The 15,746-nt window shown below is 34.3% G+C and overlaps 2 protein-coding genes across 2 annotated transcripts in view; both read right to left on the bottom strand.

Annotated features, from left to right (window-relative positions):
• Nucleotides 1–15,746, bottom strand: part of eIF1 (eukaryotic translation initiation factor eIF1) — a 64,449-nt gene that overhangs the window by 19,180 nt on the left and 29,523 nt on the right. The gene's annotated exons all lie outside the window — the stretch shown is intronic.
• Nucleotides 5,888–14,144, bottom strand: LOC148945636 (uncharacterized). Its single transcript, XM_089099456.1, has 3 exons — nt 13,045–14,144; nt 8,910–9,092; nt 5,888–6,017 (listed from the first exon to the last, which is right to left on the bottom strand). The coding sequence occupies exons 1-3, from the start codon at nt 14,142–14,144 to the stop codon at nt 5,888–5,890; spliced, it is 1,413 nt and encodes a 470-aa protein (XP_088955582.1).

Genomic DNA, 15,746 nt, shown 5'->3' with positions numbered 1-15,746 from the left:
GCCTTTTTGAAGTTTTTACGACAATACCTTCAATAAAAACCTTTTATGCCCCAAGAGCAGGAATCAAAACCCTTTCCCCGGTGGTTGTGGAGATGATTCCTTCTCAAAAACATAATTTCTATGAGAAAATAAACTATGCTGAACAAAATAGCTATCTCAAAATTTAGATTGGGTGTGTTTGGGGGAATGATGTGCCGGGGGGGGGGCTAGTTGCCCTCCAATCACTTTCAACTACTAAAAAGGGCACGATCCCTTTGAATTTCTAATCGAATGAGCCTTTTTTGAAGTTTCTACGACAACGCCTTCTATAAAAACCTTATATGACCCCAGGGCAAAACTTAAAACTCTTGCCCTGAGGGTTGTGGGGGAGAGTTCTCCTCAAACACATATTTTCTATCTAGAAATCAACTACGCTGAACAGAATGGCTATATCAAAATTTTGATTGGATGTGTTAGGGGGAATGATGGGCATGGGGGGGGGGGGGGCTAGTTGCCCTCCAAACACTTTCGACTATTAAAAAGGGCACTATCCCTTTGAATTTCCAAGCGAATGAGCCTTTTTTGAAGTTTCTACGAAAACGCCTTCTATAAAAACCTTATATGCCCCCAGGGCATATCTTAAAACCCTTGCCCTGAAGGTTCTGGGGGAGTGTCCTCCTCAAAAACATATTTTCTATCTAGAAATTAACTACGCTGAACAAAATGGCTATCTCAAAATTTTGATTGGATTTGCTTGGGGAAATAATGGGCGGGCGGGGGCTATTTGCCCTCCAATCACTTTTGACTATTAAAAAGGGCACTAGCCCTTTAATTTCCAATCGATTGAGCCTGTTTTGAAGTTTCTATGACAACGCCTTCTATAAAAACCTTATATGCCCCTAGGGCATAACTTGAAACCCTTGCCCTGAGGGTTGTGGTCCTCAAAAATATATTTTCTATCTGGAAATCAATAGGTCTATGTATAATTCGGGCTATATATCTTTTCATTAGGAAGGGGAGGTAATTTGCTGTTTTCAACATAATTGAAAATCCATTCAATAGGTCTATGTATAATTAGGGCTACATATCTATTCATTAGGGGGGAGTAAATTTGTTGTTTTCAACATAATTTAGCTAGGATGACAGTCAATGCATAACATTATGTCTATATATATTATGTCCTTACTATAGGCAACGCTACAGCATTGCCTCTAATTTGTTTCAGCAGACTAAGTGCTCTTTGATGACTCTGATATTTCTTCTGAGTAGGTTTTAAAAATTCCCCATGACCTTTCCATTAACAAAGCTCCAGATATAGATGGTATTTCTAATGATTTTCTTCAGAAGACAGCCATGTATTTAACTGAACCTCTTGCATTTTTTTAACTATTGTCTATTGAGTGGTAAATGTCCCTTAGTGTGGAAAAAAGCAGTTGTAAAGCCACTCCATAAAGGAAGATCTAACCCACAATTTGCAAATTATCATCCAATTTCAAAAACCTTAATTCTTTTGAGAGTTCTTGAAAAGATTATTGTATATTGGATACAGAATAAATTTAAGCAAAATAAATTACGGCATCTGTAACAACATGGTTTCAGAAAAACAGGTCATGCAATACACAGTTGTTAGAAGTTATAAAAGATTTCCAAAATATGGTTTATTTTGGTTTGAAGTTTGATTGCTTGTACATTGACTTCAGTAAAGTGTTTGACAAAGTTTCAGTTAGTTTATTGCTTGAAAAATGTGAAAAGTATGAGCTAGGCAGAAGAACTTTAGCATGGATTACAGATTAAATATCAGGCTGTTCCCAGCAAGTTATAGTTGGTAGTGCACTTTCAAATGAGTGCCCAGTGTGTCACAAGGCAGTTGTTTGGGCCCAGTGATATTTTGTTTGTCAATGATTTGCCTGAATTTTTTTTTTGTCACTCTATTGTCAAACTGTTTACAGATGATGAAAAACTGTACAAGTGTTACCTCACCATTAGACATTGCCCTTATTTAAGAGGATCTGAATGCCCTAAATGATTGGTGTAAATTAAACTCCATGTTTGTAAACCATCAAAAATGTATTGTACTTCATTGCTTTTCAAAAAGCTCAACTTATCATTATTTTCTTGGTGATACACCTGTTTCATCTGTGTATTCAGTAAGGGATTTAGGCATTCACTTTGATAACAAGTTGAAGTTTCGAAAGCATGGGTCAACAATTTTGCAAAATGCTAATTACAGCTTCAAATTCAGAGAAGTTTCAGGAAATTTGACCATCCCACTTTTATGACGCTATACAAGGAAATAGTACAACCAGTGGTAGAATATTGTTCCTCTGTGTGGTGTCTGACATGGAAATGTGACTTGAAGCAAATTTAAAAGGTTCAAGCTACTATCCTTTTTTGGGATAGCTATCCTTCAACATTGCAAAAGCTTTTGACAGAGTATGGCACTGTGGCCTGCTAAAGAAACTATGTGTGTATGGAGTTTGTGGATGTCTGTTAAAAGTGATTGAGAGCTTTATTTCTGATCATTCACTGTGGGTTGTTCTTGACGGGTTTATTTCCCGCGAATATCCAGTGAAAGCAGGGATACCCCAGGGCAGTGTCTTGGGACCTATGCTCTTCCTTATCTACATAAACGACATGGGAGACAACCTCGCAAACCACTTTGCCGACAATACCACAACACATTCAGCCGTCCCTAAACACAAAGACCCAACACAAGCCTCCCTTTCCCTACAGATGGATCTTTTGAAAATTGAAAAGTGGTCTGATGCATGGATGATCAACTTCAATGCATCAAAAACAAAGGAGTTTCTAATTACCTGATCAAAGGTGCCACGTGAACACCCCAGTTTCATCTTTAAAAATGAAGCTATAAAGAGTCAACAAGCTTTGTCTACTGGGGATTCATTTCTCCACTGATCTCTCTTGGAACAACCACCTTAATTGGGTGAGAAGCTACTGTGCAAGAAAGCTGGGAGTTACTCTTTGCTGCAAAAACCTTCTTCCATCAAGCTTGATCATCCCACTATACAAGTCTTGCATCAGACCCATAGCTGAATATGGATGCCCACTATTTGCACCAAGAACGCTGTTGGCACCACTTCAGAAGATCCAGAATAGGGCAAATAGGGCGGGCTGCGCCTCTACACAAGAATTGCTCCAGCCTCTAAAAGAAAGGTTTGATTTAGCATTGATGGCTGTTTTCTACAAGTACATGAATTCGCCTCCCTCAGACGAGCTGTCTCGAATTGTGCCGGCAGACACAAAGGCACACAGCTTGGTCCAATTATCTAAAGGAGGATATGCCAAAAACTGAGTACTTGAGGAACAGCTTCATCTGGTGTTGCACTTCTATCTGGAATGATCTTCCTAGGGATATTATCCCTGCAAATCCCTCTCTTGACACCTTTTAGAATGATCTTCCTGGGGATATTATCCCTGCAAATCCCTCTGTTGACACCTTAAAAAGAAGGTTCAATAGACATTTAAAACCTCAAGGCCATTGAAAGAGGTAAATGAATAGCGGCATATCACATACTTTGAAGTACCTGGTTCCATGAATATTGGAATAAAAAAACAAAAAAACTCAGCCACTCAACAAAACTCGTATAAACTATATCAGCTACAAGTGCTCAAGAAAATAGGTCAATGTAGCTTTATAAACTGAGCAACAAAACTTTGGAATAATTTAGCTGATATTGTAGTTTCTGTGTAAAAATTTAAGAGTGCTCTTGTTGAAACTGAGTTCTATGGAAAACAGTTTCTGTAACATAGTTGTAGTATAGTTGTTTTTTACTGAAGAATAATTTTTACTAAAATTTTGTTTTGTGCAATGTTGCTGTTTGAGCTGTCATTTCTTGTGTTTGTATTGTGACAAGCCTATGGCTTTCTCTTGTATTGAATAAAATAAATAAACAAAAATCTTTCCTTCTGAATACCTACAATTAAGCACTGTCTGAGTAACCTACTGGGATTTTACCCTTTTCTATTTCCTAGCAATCTCAAAGTTAAAAAAAATGCACCAAAAATGGGCCCTTTGTATAGCTTAGGCCTACCTAAGCCTAATGGCATCAGTTTAGTAATCCTACTCTTCATAAGGAAATACTTTAAAATTCTGAGACTATGAGACTATGTATAATTATAAAATACTTACTTTTTATCATTCCTAAATGTCATATTGCTTAAATAATTTTTGAGAACACACTGCCTAATCATGATAATACAAAAAATCGTGAAGAAAGGAAGAAAACAAGGACAATTAACAGCCAGTGAAAAAATTGAAAAATTATGCAAATATTTTGGTCAAGACCTCTGCTTGACTGTCCTCAGTGCAGAATAGAACTGATAAAAATATAAAAACCAAACCTTAAAATAAAAACACCAAACTAAAATTGGACAACCCTTTCCCAGTAACAGTGAAAGGGTAACTGAATAAAAAACACAAGTCTAAATGGCATTTCAAAATTTCATTTTGCGTAAAGCACTCTAAAAGGCTGATTGTTTTCCAGTTTGACTATTATCAGAGACTCTATTCGATTGCACAATATAACTTTGTGGATGTATGTAAAAACAATCAGAATTAAAAATTTTGTCATAAATGGGACTTAGAAAAATTTCTCCAGTGTCCCTATTGAGAGCTACCTTTTGATGAATGTGCTTTTTAATTTCAACTGCCTCCCTGAAAACCTGCGTGAGACCCTTAACGGGGGCAACAATGGAGATTTCGTCAAACAAAATGAAATGGTGTGGACTCTTGTACACATGTTGTGCCAAGGCAGAATCAAAAACCTCAGGCCTATGGTGTTACCTCATGGCCTTGTTGATTGAGGACATGTTCAGATAACCTCTCCCCCAATTATTGTTGGGTTCTACCAACATAAAAGCAGCCACAAGAACAAGGAATTCTATAAACACCACTACCCAGAATTGGGCTGGTTTTATCTTTGCTGTTGTTAGAAAAGTTCTGTGTTTAATACAAAATGCTTTATGCAAAATGAAATTTTGAAATGTCATTTAGACTTGTGTTTTTTATTCAGTTACCCTTTCACTGTTACTAGGAAAGGGTCATCCAATTTTAGTTTGGTGTTTTTATTTTAAGGTTTGATTTTTATATTTTTATCAGTTTTATTCTGCACTGAGGATGGTCAAGCAGAGGCCTTGACCAAAATATTTACCTAATTTTTCAATTTTTTCACTGGCTGTTAATTGTCCTCGTTTTCTTCCTTTCTTTGCGATTTTTTGTTTTTTGTCATATTCCTTATATAATAACTCAGTGAATTTTCACTAGGCAACCACATCCCTTTTGTTCTTATTACTTTAAAAATAAACTAACCTATCTCTTGCATTATTGAAAATCCATTCAATAGGTCTATGTATAATTAGGGCTATATATCTATTCATTAGGGGGGGGGGGGGAGGAAATTTGTTGTTTTCAACATAATTTAGCTAAGATGACAGTCAATGCATAGCATTATGTCTTTACTCATGGTTTTTCATAGTTCAATGATGGTTTTTGGGGGATACTCCATTTTGAGCCCTTAAAGGGAACCCAAAATGTAAAACTGTACTAGTAACCAAAGGTTTATATACATATTTCTAAAAAACTGTCCAGTAGGAAAAACAAGCCATTTGCATAAGATTTTCAAAACTAAGGATCATTAGTCAACTGTAGGTTATCAATAAATGCATGAAAGATCTCAACTTATTGTTTAGTTCTTTTTTTATTATTATGCTTAAGTTCTTTTGTTATAAAATTTGTTAGTACTTTTACATTTTTTTTCATTAAGAAATTTCTTACTAAATTTTAAATTCTTTCACTATTAGATTGTCAAGTTCTTTTATTACTATTATTATTTAGTTCTTTTGATTTTCTAGTTGTAGAAGAGGAAATGATTGAGGATTTTTTTTAAGATCATGATGAAATTGAGCACTGTTTTTGTATATCAGCACCACAAACTAGAAAATCTTTCAAGCTCAAATTGGCACCATTTTCATAGCAAATCAGCACCATAAAAAGCTCATTAGAAGAAAATTCATTTTGTCTAAAATTGTTGGTTTCTTTGAAAACACTGTTGAATTTATAAATGAAAACAAAAATGGACACAGGCTTAATGTTGTTTTCATTATGACAGGTTGCAACATACCTTCATTATTTGTTTGCATTGCCACTTACCTATATTCCTTTTTCCTAATTAGCTTGAATAGGCTATTTGGTAAAATTCTAGTTAAGCTACATTCTTTCTTTGCATTCTTGGAAAGGGGTTAGGAATCCAGGAACAAAAATATACCCTGGGAAGGTATTGCCAAGCTTCTATGTTAACAATACAAAAATGTGAAAACAAGTGAAAAATAGATACAGTCAGGCCCTGCAAAAGCCCTGCAGACGTCGTGGCCTGCAAATACCACAGTTTCTCCTTTAGCATCTGTGTCCAATAAAACATTAGACAATAGGCTATGCATGTGCTTGCAGCTAATATTTCCCTTGAAACCAAACTGCAAATCTGGCATACTACAAACATACTTTAATCTCCTCAATAACTAAGAACTCCATCTATTTACAAAAATGGGAGCAATGGTGATCAGGCAGTAAGAACAACATTCAGATGGGTCTTTACCTTTCTTGATGACAGGGGTAATTACACCAGTACAAAAAATATCTGGCACTGGACTGTAACTAAAAATCATTTGGAACATAAGTGCTAGATGTACTGTTACCAGTTCACTACTGAGAATCAGATGCTACAAGTAATGAAGCACAAACATTTCCCAAATGCATAGGAAATATATAATGTGCAAAAAAATAATGATTTGGTTAAAAAACAGATTAAGGGCTTCTTAAAGTATAATTTAGCATCTAATATTTTTTTAAATTTACATCATAGTCTAAAAACTAGAAAAGGTGATTTTTAATCCTATTTAAGGCCATGAAGGAATCCCCTCTGTGTGGAAAATATTTACCAGACCCCCCCCCCCCAATGTAAAGTATCTCCCATGGGAGATTCCCCCCCCCCCACAGCATTTCACAACAGGTTCATCATCAGTAATAAAAGTTCTTTTATTACTATTATTATTTAGTTCTTTTGATTTTCTAGCTGTAGAAAAGGAAATGATTGAGGATTTTTTTTTAAGATCATGATGAAATTTAGCATTGTTTTTGTATATCAGCACCACAAACTAGAAAATCTTTCAAGCTCAAATTGGCACCATTTTTATAGCAAATCAAAACTGTACTTTTTGGAAAGGGGTTAGGGATCCATGAACAAAAACATACTCTGGGAAGGTATTGCTGAGCTTCTATGTTAACACTATAAAAATGTGAAAACAAGTGAAAAAAGGACTTTCCATAAATGGGAAGTTCCATTAATGATGAAATTATTAATTCTAGTTGTTTTTACATCCGTCCACAAAATTATGTTTTGCAATCAAATACAATCTCTGATAATACCCTACCTGGTAAGCAATTAGCTTTTAAGAGTGCTGTATGTGGGATGAAATTGTGAAATGCTATTTATTCTTGGTTTTTTTCTTTTTTTTTATTTCAGTTACCTTTTCACTATTTTGATTTTGCGTTTATTTTAAGTTTTTTATTATTTTTTTTTTAGGTAATTTTTTTGTTGTTCATATTATTGACTTATAAATAAAGTGAACATATCTCTTGATGCCTTTTTTTATTCTCATCACTTCTGCCACAAATGAATTTTAGCCCCACTCCTATATATACAAATTCAGGGTATATATTTGCACATTGGGAGGGGTAAAGTTTAAACTTACCTTTCATTTACATCAGAAATAAAATTTAACCCCCCCCCCTTGTGCAAATATATACCTTAAACTGGTATATATAGGGGTGGGGATAAAATTCATTTCCAAATAATTATTATATTTTGAGAGAGCATTAAAAAAGGCATCAAGTGGTATGTTTACTTTATTTGTAAGTCAATAATATGAACTACAAAAAATTTACCTTTTTTTTTAGTTTTTTTCACTGCCTGTTATTGTCCTTGTTTTATCTTTGTTGTTATTTTTTGTTCTGTCATGATTAGCCAGTGTGGTCTCAGAAATTATTATTCTATGTTAAGCCTCTGCTGATTTCTAAATCTAAGAAACTTGACTACTGGAGAGGACAAAACAAAATTTTATGTTGATTTTAAGTTTCTTTTTCTCTGATTTTAGTCCTGAAAACATAATTCCTGTTATTTGAGTAGGCTAGAATTTTAAGCCAGATCAGATTTTTTTTTTTTTCAAAAGTTAGGAAATGTACTTACAGATCTTTGAAACCTCATAGATTGGGATTGAGCAAATTTGTGAAGCTGGAACTGTTTTCTTGTACTTTTATTTGGGTAAGGTTTACATTAACAGACTAACCTGCTAGATAAAAAAAAAAACATACAACTAGCATCAGAATTTCATTCTGAGTCCAAATATAACACTCATTTCTGTCGCAAATTATTTATAAGCTTCTTTAAGTTTCTTCAATTTTCCTGAAGCCTGCAATTTGAATTGAAATATATTAAATCTTGTTGAGCAGTGATTTGATATGAAAAATACTAAACAGTTTGAATTATTCATTTTTTTTGGGGAAAAACTTACCACTAGCTTCAGAATATCATCCTGAATCCAAATATGACATTCATTTCTGTTGCAAATTATTTTTTAAATTGCTTTTAAGCTTCTTTAAAAACAGCAAAACTTCTTTCATCCAAACAAACACTTTATGGCAGCTACATATACAGTTTTATAAATATCAGATAAATAGCACTTAATGTAAACAAACTAATAACTCACATCTAACTCTTTCTGATGCACAAGGGGTGTCACTGTCTGATGCTCTAGGGGCCCTATCAATTCCAGGAGGATAGAGCTTTGCAGCTTCAAAATTATGAAGTCAGTCTTTTTGCTCAAAATTTTGCAGAAATAAGAAGCACAACACATACTGCTCCATGTATGCTGTTTGCATCCCTGGTCTCTTAGAGTGCTTTTTGAAGCATCTCCACAGACTTTCTATATTTTGAGTATGAATGGAACAGTCCTGTGGATCAACAAAATTGGCTGAATGATTGATTTGGTAACAAGTATATCCATGGCTGGAGAATGTACTATAAGCTCCCCATTTATCACTGTAAATAACACTTTCAGGCTTAATATATTTTTTTATAATAGGTATTAAAGTTTCCTTTTTTCTTTGGAGGCCTTCTTGGCCATCAGTCAGGGCTAAAATAAATTTTCTTTTGCTCTCTCTCTCTATTCCACCATTACTTATCTGGAGTTCCTTAATAACCGTTGATGGTCCCAATAGTCCAACAGAAAGTGATTTATAAATATCAGGATTTGATGAGGCTTAATCCTGGCCTGATGTCCTAGAACAGAGCGCATTGTTAATGCCTTAAATGCCCTCTCACAGCAACTCCTTAGTATTTCTCTCTCCTTTTCATATTTTCTACAGTTGAAGATGATGTGAAGTATGTCTTTAGACACTCCACATGTGTGGCGTTATTTGTGGCGTTAGCTTTGCGTTTACTGTGCGTTATGGACCGCGCCACCCCCTACTGGGAGAAATAAAAATAGGTTGACTAACGAATTTGAATTTCCATGTGAAATGACCAACTTGGTCAGAGAAACTTCAATCCAAAATTACGACCGTGTCAGATGTTACCTTTTGACTCTGCCAAATGTTATGGGGGGAGTTTGAAATAGGGAGCTAATCAAATAAGCTCTGTAATCATTCTTCGTAAAGTTATCAGATTCCTCGGGAGCGTACCCATGGACGGCGTTCGAACTAGACGGCTACCTTTGTAAGCTAGATACGTACATATAAAATGAAACTGTAAAAAATTAGAAAAGTAATAGGTTTAATAGACTTACATGATTAATCATACAGAATCGAAATTCAAAATGCAAGCATCAGTACAAGAATGTTCATGCAGGAATGATATTAACATAATCCCCCGAAAAACACTTCTTCACTACCATATAACGTGAATTCTGCTTCTGAGCAATAATCACTATTTTCCAATTGGCCCATCTCCTTTCGGAGGGCCCGTCACTTTACTCTTATGCTGACAAAATCAGACTAATATGCTGCTAAGCTACCCAATAGTTTATTCGCAATATTCTAATCACTAAAATGCCCGTATTCTTAATAAAAACTTCCAACTAAGTTTTAAACAATGTCCTACTTTGTCTGTCTAATACTTTTATGAAATTCCAATTCATCTCATTAGCATTATGCTTGTAAAAAGCCCGTAGTTTTTCGCCTTTGAAATTTGTCAATAGTGTCTAAAATGTTCAAAAGCCTTTTGTTTTGTAGAACAAAGAATGCGAATCTCTACAGAGTACAACAAAAGTACCTTTTGGAATTCTTCGAATTTAATCATCTCTTATTTGGTGCTTTTCAAAGGGATATTTGGCTGATTAATAAATGGGAGTTTAAACAGAATTTCAAACTTTATTAAGGGAGTTCGATTGACATCGGAAATGTATTTAGAATAAATTTTCCATATTTAGAGTATATATTGTACATGGTACATATTACCCATCCCGTTTTTGAATGACATCCCGTCATTAGTATTTGTTTGCCCTTAGGCTTGAAAGTATTTTGAAATTTGTCTATCAGAAGTGATTGGAATTCTTTCTATGTTACTTTTTTTATTTTAATTCATATAGTCTGCTAAGTTCCTCTACCGGACTAAGATAGCTACTTACACCAAGGATTTTTTTTTCTAAATCTAAAAGTGATAATTCATATATTTTTAACAATATTTGTTAATCTTGAGCTTATTCTATTACTACTAAGAAAAGTTTTTTTTTTCAAGATTATCTTTTATATTTTTTTTCTATCTGATTCTAGATACGGAATTACTATGTTTTCCGTCTTATGCTAAATTAAACGAATAATAAGACAACACTACACATGATTCTACCTAAACATATAGTGATACATATATGAATAATTTATAATACTCAATATTAGATTACCATTTTACCAGATTACCATTAGATTACTAGTAATAGAAACATTTTCACTGGGGTTGTTTGTTATGTAAACACCAATAATATAATATCAATATCGTCGAATTGTCAAAGTTAATAAAACGTGATATAAGTTCACACCTATTTTACCATTATGCGTGTCCTTTAGTATACTCGCTTTTTCTGTTGTAAATTATGGTCCTTCGTTAGTATCGTTGAACAGAAAAGATACTTCATATATAGTTTCTTCACAGGTTAGTATCACATTATAGATGCGTTCATCTCAGACGAAATGATTTTCTAATTTTTAAATTTCTGATTGCAGGGGCGTAGAATTTCGCCATTAGGGTTCGTTCTCACCTGTTGTTTTTAAATGTCTTGTAGGGCGCTTTGTTGTTAAAGTTTTGAGCACTGGAATTATGTTGATGACAGAAATGTTGATTATTTGAAGACAACAGGATATAGCGTATCGTCTTTGGGTTATCTTCAATTACGTAAAGAATGTAATTTTCATGTAATACTGTTCCTTCGTGCACTTAAATATTGTAATTGATGAAATTGTTCGAGCATGGCTTGTTTTCATTAACTTATATGGTGATTCCCTGGTGAATCGTAGGGAAATGATGTTTGACTTTGGGGTGGGTCAACATCAAACTTCAGTAACTCCTTTAACATACTGTCTTTTATTTGTGGTAGGAGTACATTTTCTTTTAGGGGTCATTCACTGTGATTGCTATTGTAACATTCAACGAACTTGAATTTAACACACGATTCAAGTTTCCAAGTCCTTGTCAAAATTTATCTCGTTATAATAAATGTATTATTTCTATTGTCTCTGTAGTCTCATAATAGAGAAATGGTCGAAGGGATTTTGACATATGAATCGTTGACATGTAAAAATTCTGTTGAATTGTGTTCTTCAACGCGTTTGGTATGTTAAATTGGTTTCATCAATCTTATTGTTAAGGATGATGTATGCATTTATATTTTATGTTTGATAATTGAATTCTCAGGATTGTTATGCTTATAAAGTACTGGATACTGAGACTTGTTACCTGATACACAATATGATTTGTAATTGAAGAAATTATTCTTCGTTGTACGATCATCGTTTCCTTGATCGAAATGTATCCGTAATTTGGTGTGCGAAGCTTGGATGAAATTTCCTTGGGCTTTATGGCGAGTACTCTTCGTTGGTCGAGGCGTGATGAAAATAGGTGTTACTGGGATATACTTGCACTAGTTTATGCATTGGCCTGATTAGCATTTGATATGCCGTTCCAATTATAGAAATAAAATAACTCGGCAGAATCACATGTTCATTAAAATGAGAAGTCACGACACAAGTAGGTCATGTATCGATTGGGTATATTTTACTCTATAAGGTAACTTAAATGCAATGACATTATTATATACACACATTAATTTATAAAGAAATGATATTTTTATTGCATGTGTAGAAACACTTATGAGGCTTTCCTTGGAACTTTAAAAACACATAAATTCCTTCTGGGTTTTCATGATATAATATTCATATAAGAGATTAATTTTTATGAAGCAAGGTTTCTCATTATGCTCTTCAGCATACACTATTAAATACACTTTATTTAAGTTTCTTTAACATCTAATTACTTTTACATAAATTTAAAATAATCGTTTAAATAAATTTTACGCTACATTATTAAATTTTGAGGTCTGACTTTACAACATATTTCATGGCTGCACTGTTCACGCACGTCCCTGCTGTATAAGAAACGCATGTTGCAGCGTCATAGCCGCACGGTTTTACGTAAACGATACTACATGGAGGGAGATAGACATAGTAAGGACGAATGGAGACCTCTATACCCACTCGTCTTCTGATTTCTTCCCTTTTTCTTGGCTTAAGTGATTTCATGGGGTTTTGGGTTTAACTTTTGCATTTCTGCCACTTCCCCGTGGTCTTCCTTTGGGATTTGCCTTCTTATTCTCAAAATTCTTCCATAATTGAAATTCAGTAAAGCTCTTATAGTTAAGGAAATCGCGAATACGACACTTACAGTCAGTAGTATGTTCCACAAAAAATTGGTTGAGAATAATCCGTATCTCTCATCTACGTACGTTAATCTCTGGTCTTCATTGGTAAATAGAGGAATCTGGGAATTTATTGCTTCCCTTATTTCTATAAGTGTCAATGTTCCTTTGTTCTTTTCTATTTTGGACCATATCGAGGTTTTCATTTCATCACTCTCTATATTGGGAATAGTATACGATAGGTTGATTGCTTTAAAATTGATTATTTTAGGACTTATTATATTTGTGCTTGTGGTAATTAACGGCGTTTGAACTGTTGATTCTTTGGTTACCAGTCTACATCCTTGCTTTATGGTTATTGTACCTACATTTTGTAGCAGTAACTCGGTCCTGTAAATTGGGTCGATTTTCTCCGTATTATTGTAGCAAGATAAAGTTCCAACAGTTTCTCTTGGAACAGAAAATAACCAAAGGTCGTGTCTAAGGTGTATGAATATCTCTCGTTTATTACTTCCTATTAAGGCTTTGCACGAATAGGGTATGTCTTCCTGTTGCGTGTCTTTTAAGAATATATCCAACATACAAGATCCAGACTTGACATTGTAAATAGGTAACGTAAGTTGGCAAACTAAGTTTTTGAATGACACACACTCTTTTAAATCTTGGGGGTTTGCTAGGGCATATTTTCGTCTCTCTTGATCAAGAAGTAAACAGTCAGCTTCAGGTGTGATAGTCATAAATGAGTTCGTTTTCTTTATGTTAGCAGGGAAGGTCGAGATTTTGTATAAGTCGTATATAGATTGTTGGTTTATCAATGGAATTGTCACTACTGCGAATAATTGTTCATTTATTTCCGTGATGTGTACTTTTAGCTTTGTATAGTAGAGGAATAAATTTGATACTTCTGGTTCTATAGGTAAATGTAAACCAAACGTTAGGTGTGTTTTAATTTCATCTAGAATGCTTTTTAAGTTGGAAGGGTCTACCAGGTCGTATGACAAGGTTCCTCCCGTGAGGGCAAATAATGCGAACTCAAATTTGCTAACATCTGTTGCTAGATTTAGTAATGATATGGTAATTATATCGAGTGATACCATGGTAAGGCTCGAATCTGTCACCACACGATCCATTTCATTCCTTAAATAATTCATTACATTTACGGTTTTTGAAATTTTCTTGGATATCATTTCGACTTTATCTCTGTGCTAGTTAGCTATGCTTGCTTTTATATTCCGTAAGTGTAACGTTGTGTTCATGGCACTATTTAGCTTTCTTACGTTTTTCCTGAGGACATTCAGGTCTTACTCCGTCGTTTAACCAAAAAGGCGGGAGGCGAGTTCTCCGATAATGGGAATTAGGCTTGTCGATCTCCGATATTTGCTTCTTCGAAAAAAATACTTCAAAAATTCGCGTCGTACTTTGTTTTAATTTTTGTATTTCTGTATTAAATAGTTCAAACAAGGCTTGTAATCTTTGTCTGTATAATATTAAAAAGGCTTGGTGAGTTGACACTTTTTGGGCGTTTTTCTCACTTAGGTCAGGTTATGGTTCAATATTTTCTTTTGCTGGCTCGTCGGCCATTGCTAATCTAGCACAAGTTGCCATCTATGGTCCAACACTTCTTGTGTACGTAGTCATTTTCGTCCTCTTTCTCATAATTATTTTTCTTTTCTTTTGGTATAACCGCTTGTACTTTTATTGTTTGTATCTCGGTATGTCTTACTGGAGTTCTTGCCCTTAGGCCTATAGTAAATATGAACTTCGGCTGGGTGCGCGTAAACGTGGGCCCTTCAGACCAAGTCCGTTTTGTTATTATTGTTGGTTTTAGATAAGTCAGTGTGGTCAAATTTTTAGGTGAATGCTTACTAAGTGCGCTCATTTCTGGGACTGTGTTCGTCGTAGTTTCTGACATTGAAGATTGTATTTCTCTTATTGATTCTTCATAAACAGGCGTGGTTGTTTTTGTGTCTTTTCTTTCCCTTCGTTAGGGTTTTTGTTCCTATTATCTTGCTGTGTATTTGAAAATTTCAATTCTTTTAGGTTAATAATTTGTCTTTAATCTTTCTCTTTTGCGAGTTTAGACAATATTTGCTTCGTAACATTTTCCTCAGCATGGTTTTGCCATAATTCCTTGAGGAAAGTCCACAGGCTCGGTAGTTCATTTAGCATTGCGTAATTTCCATCGTAAAGTTTTCCTTTCCTTGGAGTAAATGGTTTGGGACTTTCTATGGGTTTCATCGCACTAAGATCCTTCGATAAGCGTTAAACGTTATTCGTTGACCTTTTCTTTCTATTTTCTGTGATAACGGGTCCCAGTGCCATGTCTATTTCCGCCATTTTTTTGTCAAAATCATCTATTACAAATTTTGATTTTAATTTTGGGATAGTTGGAACTTGGAATTCTTTGTTGTCTTTACTATGCATCATTTTACTGGCCTGTAATCCTTTATCGGATCTTAGGAATTGAAATATGGATTCCTTGAGTTCATTTGTATTTTCCTCCAGTCTCTTTACTTGTTGAAATAAGGTTTCAAATGGTTTGGGATCCAATTTCATAAAGATTTTCCATGCATTATGGCTGGCTAGAAGCGAATTTTCATGTTTAAATATTACTCCATGTTTTACAATATCTTGGGCTGCTGCGTGAACAACGAGGATTATGATGATGTTCTTAAGCCTCATCTTTTTTCTTGTTTCTAAAATTAATCTGTTATTAATTTTATCTATTTTTGGAAAGTTAATTTTATTTGTTCTTCTTTTTTTTTGTTAAGAAATTTTAAATTTTTTAA

Source organism: Artemia sp. Qi Xiang Cuo, chromosome 13 (genome assembly GCF_049724085.1).
Source record: "Artemia sp. Qi Xiang Cuo chromosome 13, ASM4972408v1, whole genome shotgun sequence".
Classification (NCBI taxonomy): Eukaryota; Metazoa; Arthropoda; class Branchiopoda; order Anostraca; family Artemiidae; genus Artemia; species Artemia sp. Qi Xiang Cuo.
The sequence above is the reverse complement of the archived record's forward strand: the minus strand, read 5'-3'. Positions and strand labels throughout refer to the sequence as shown.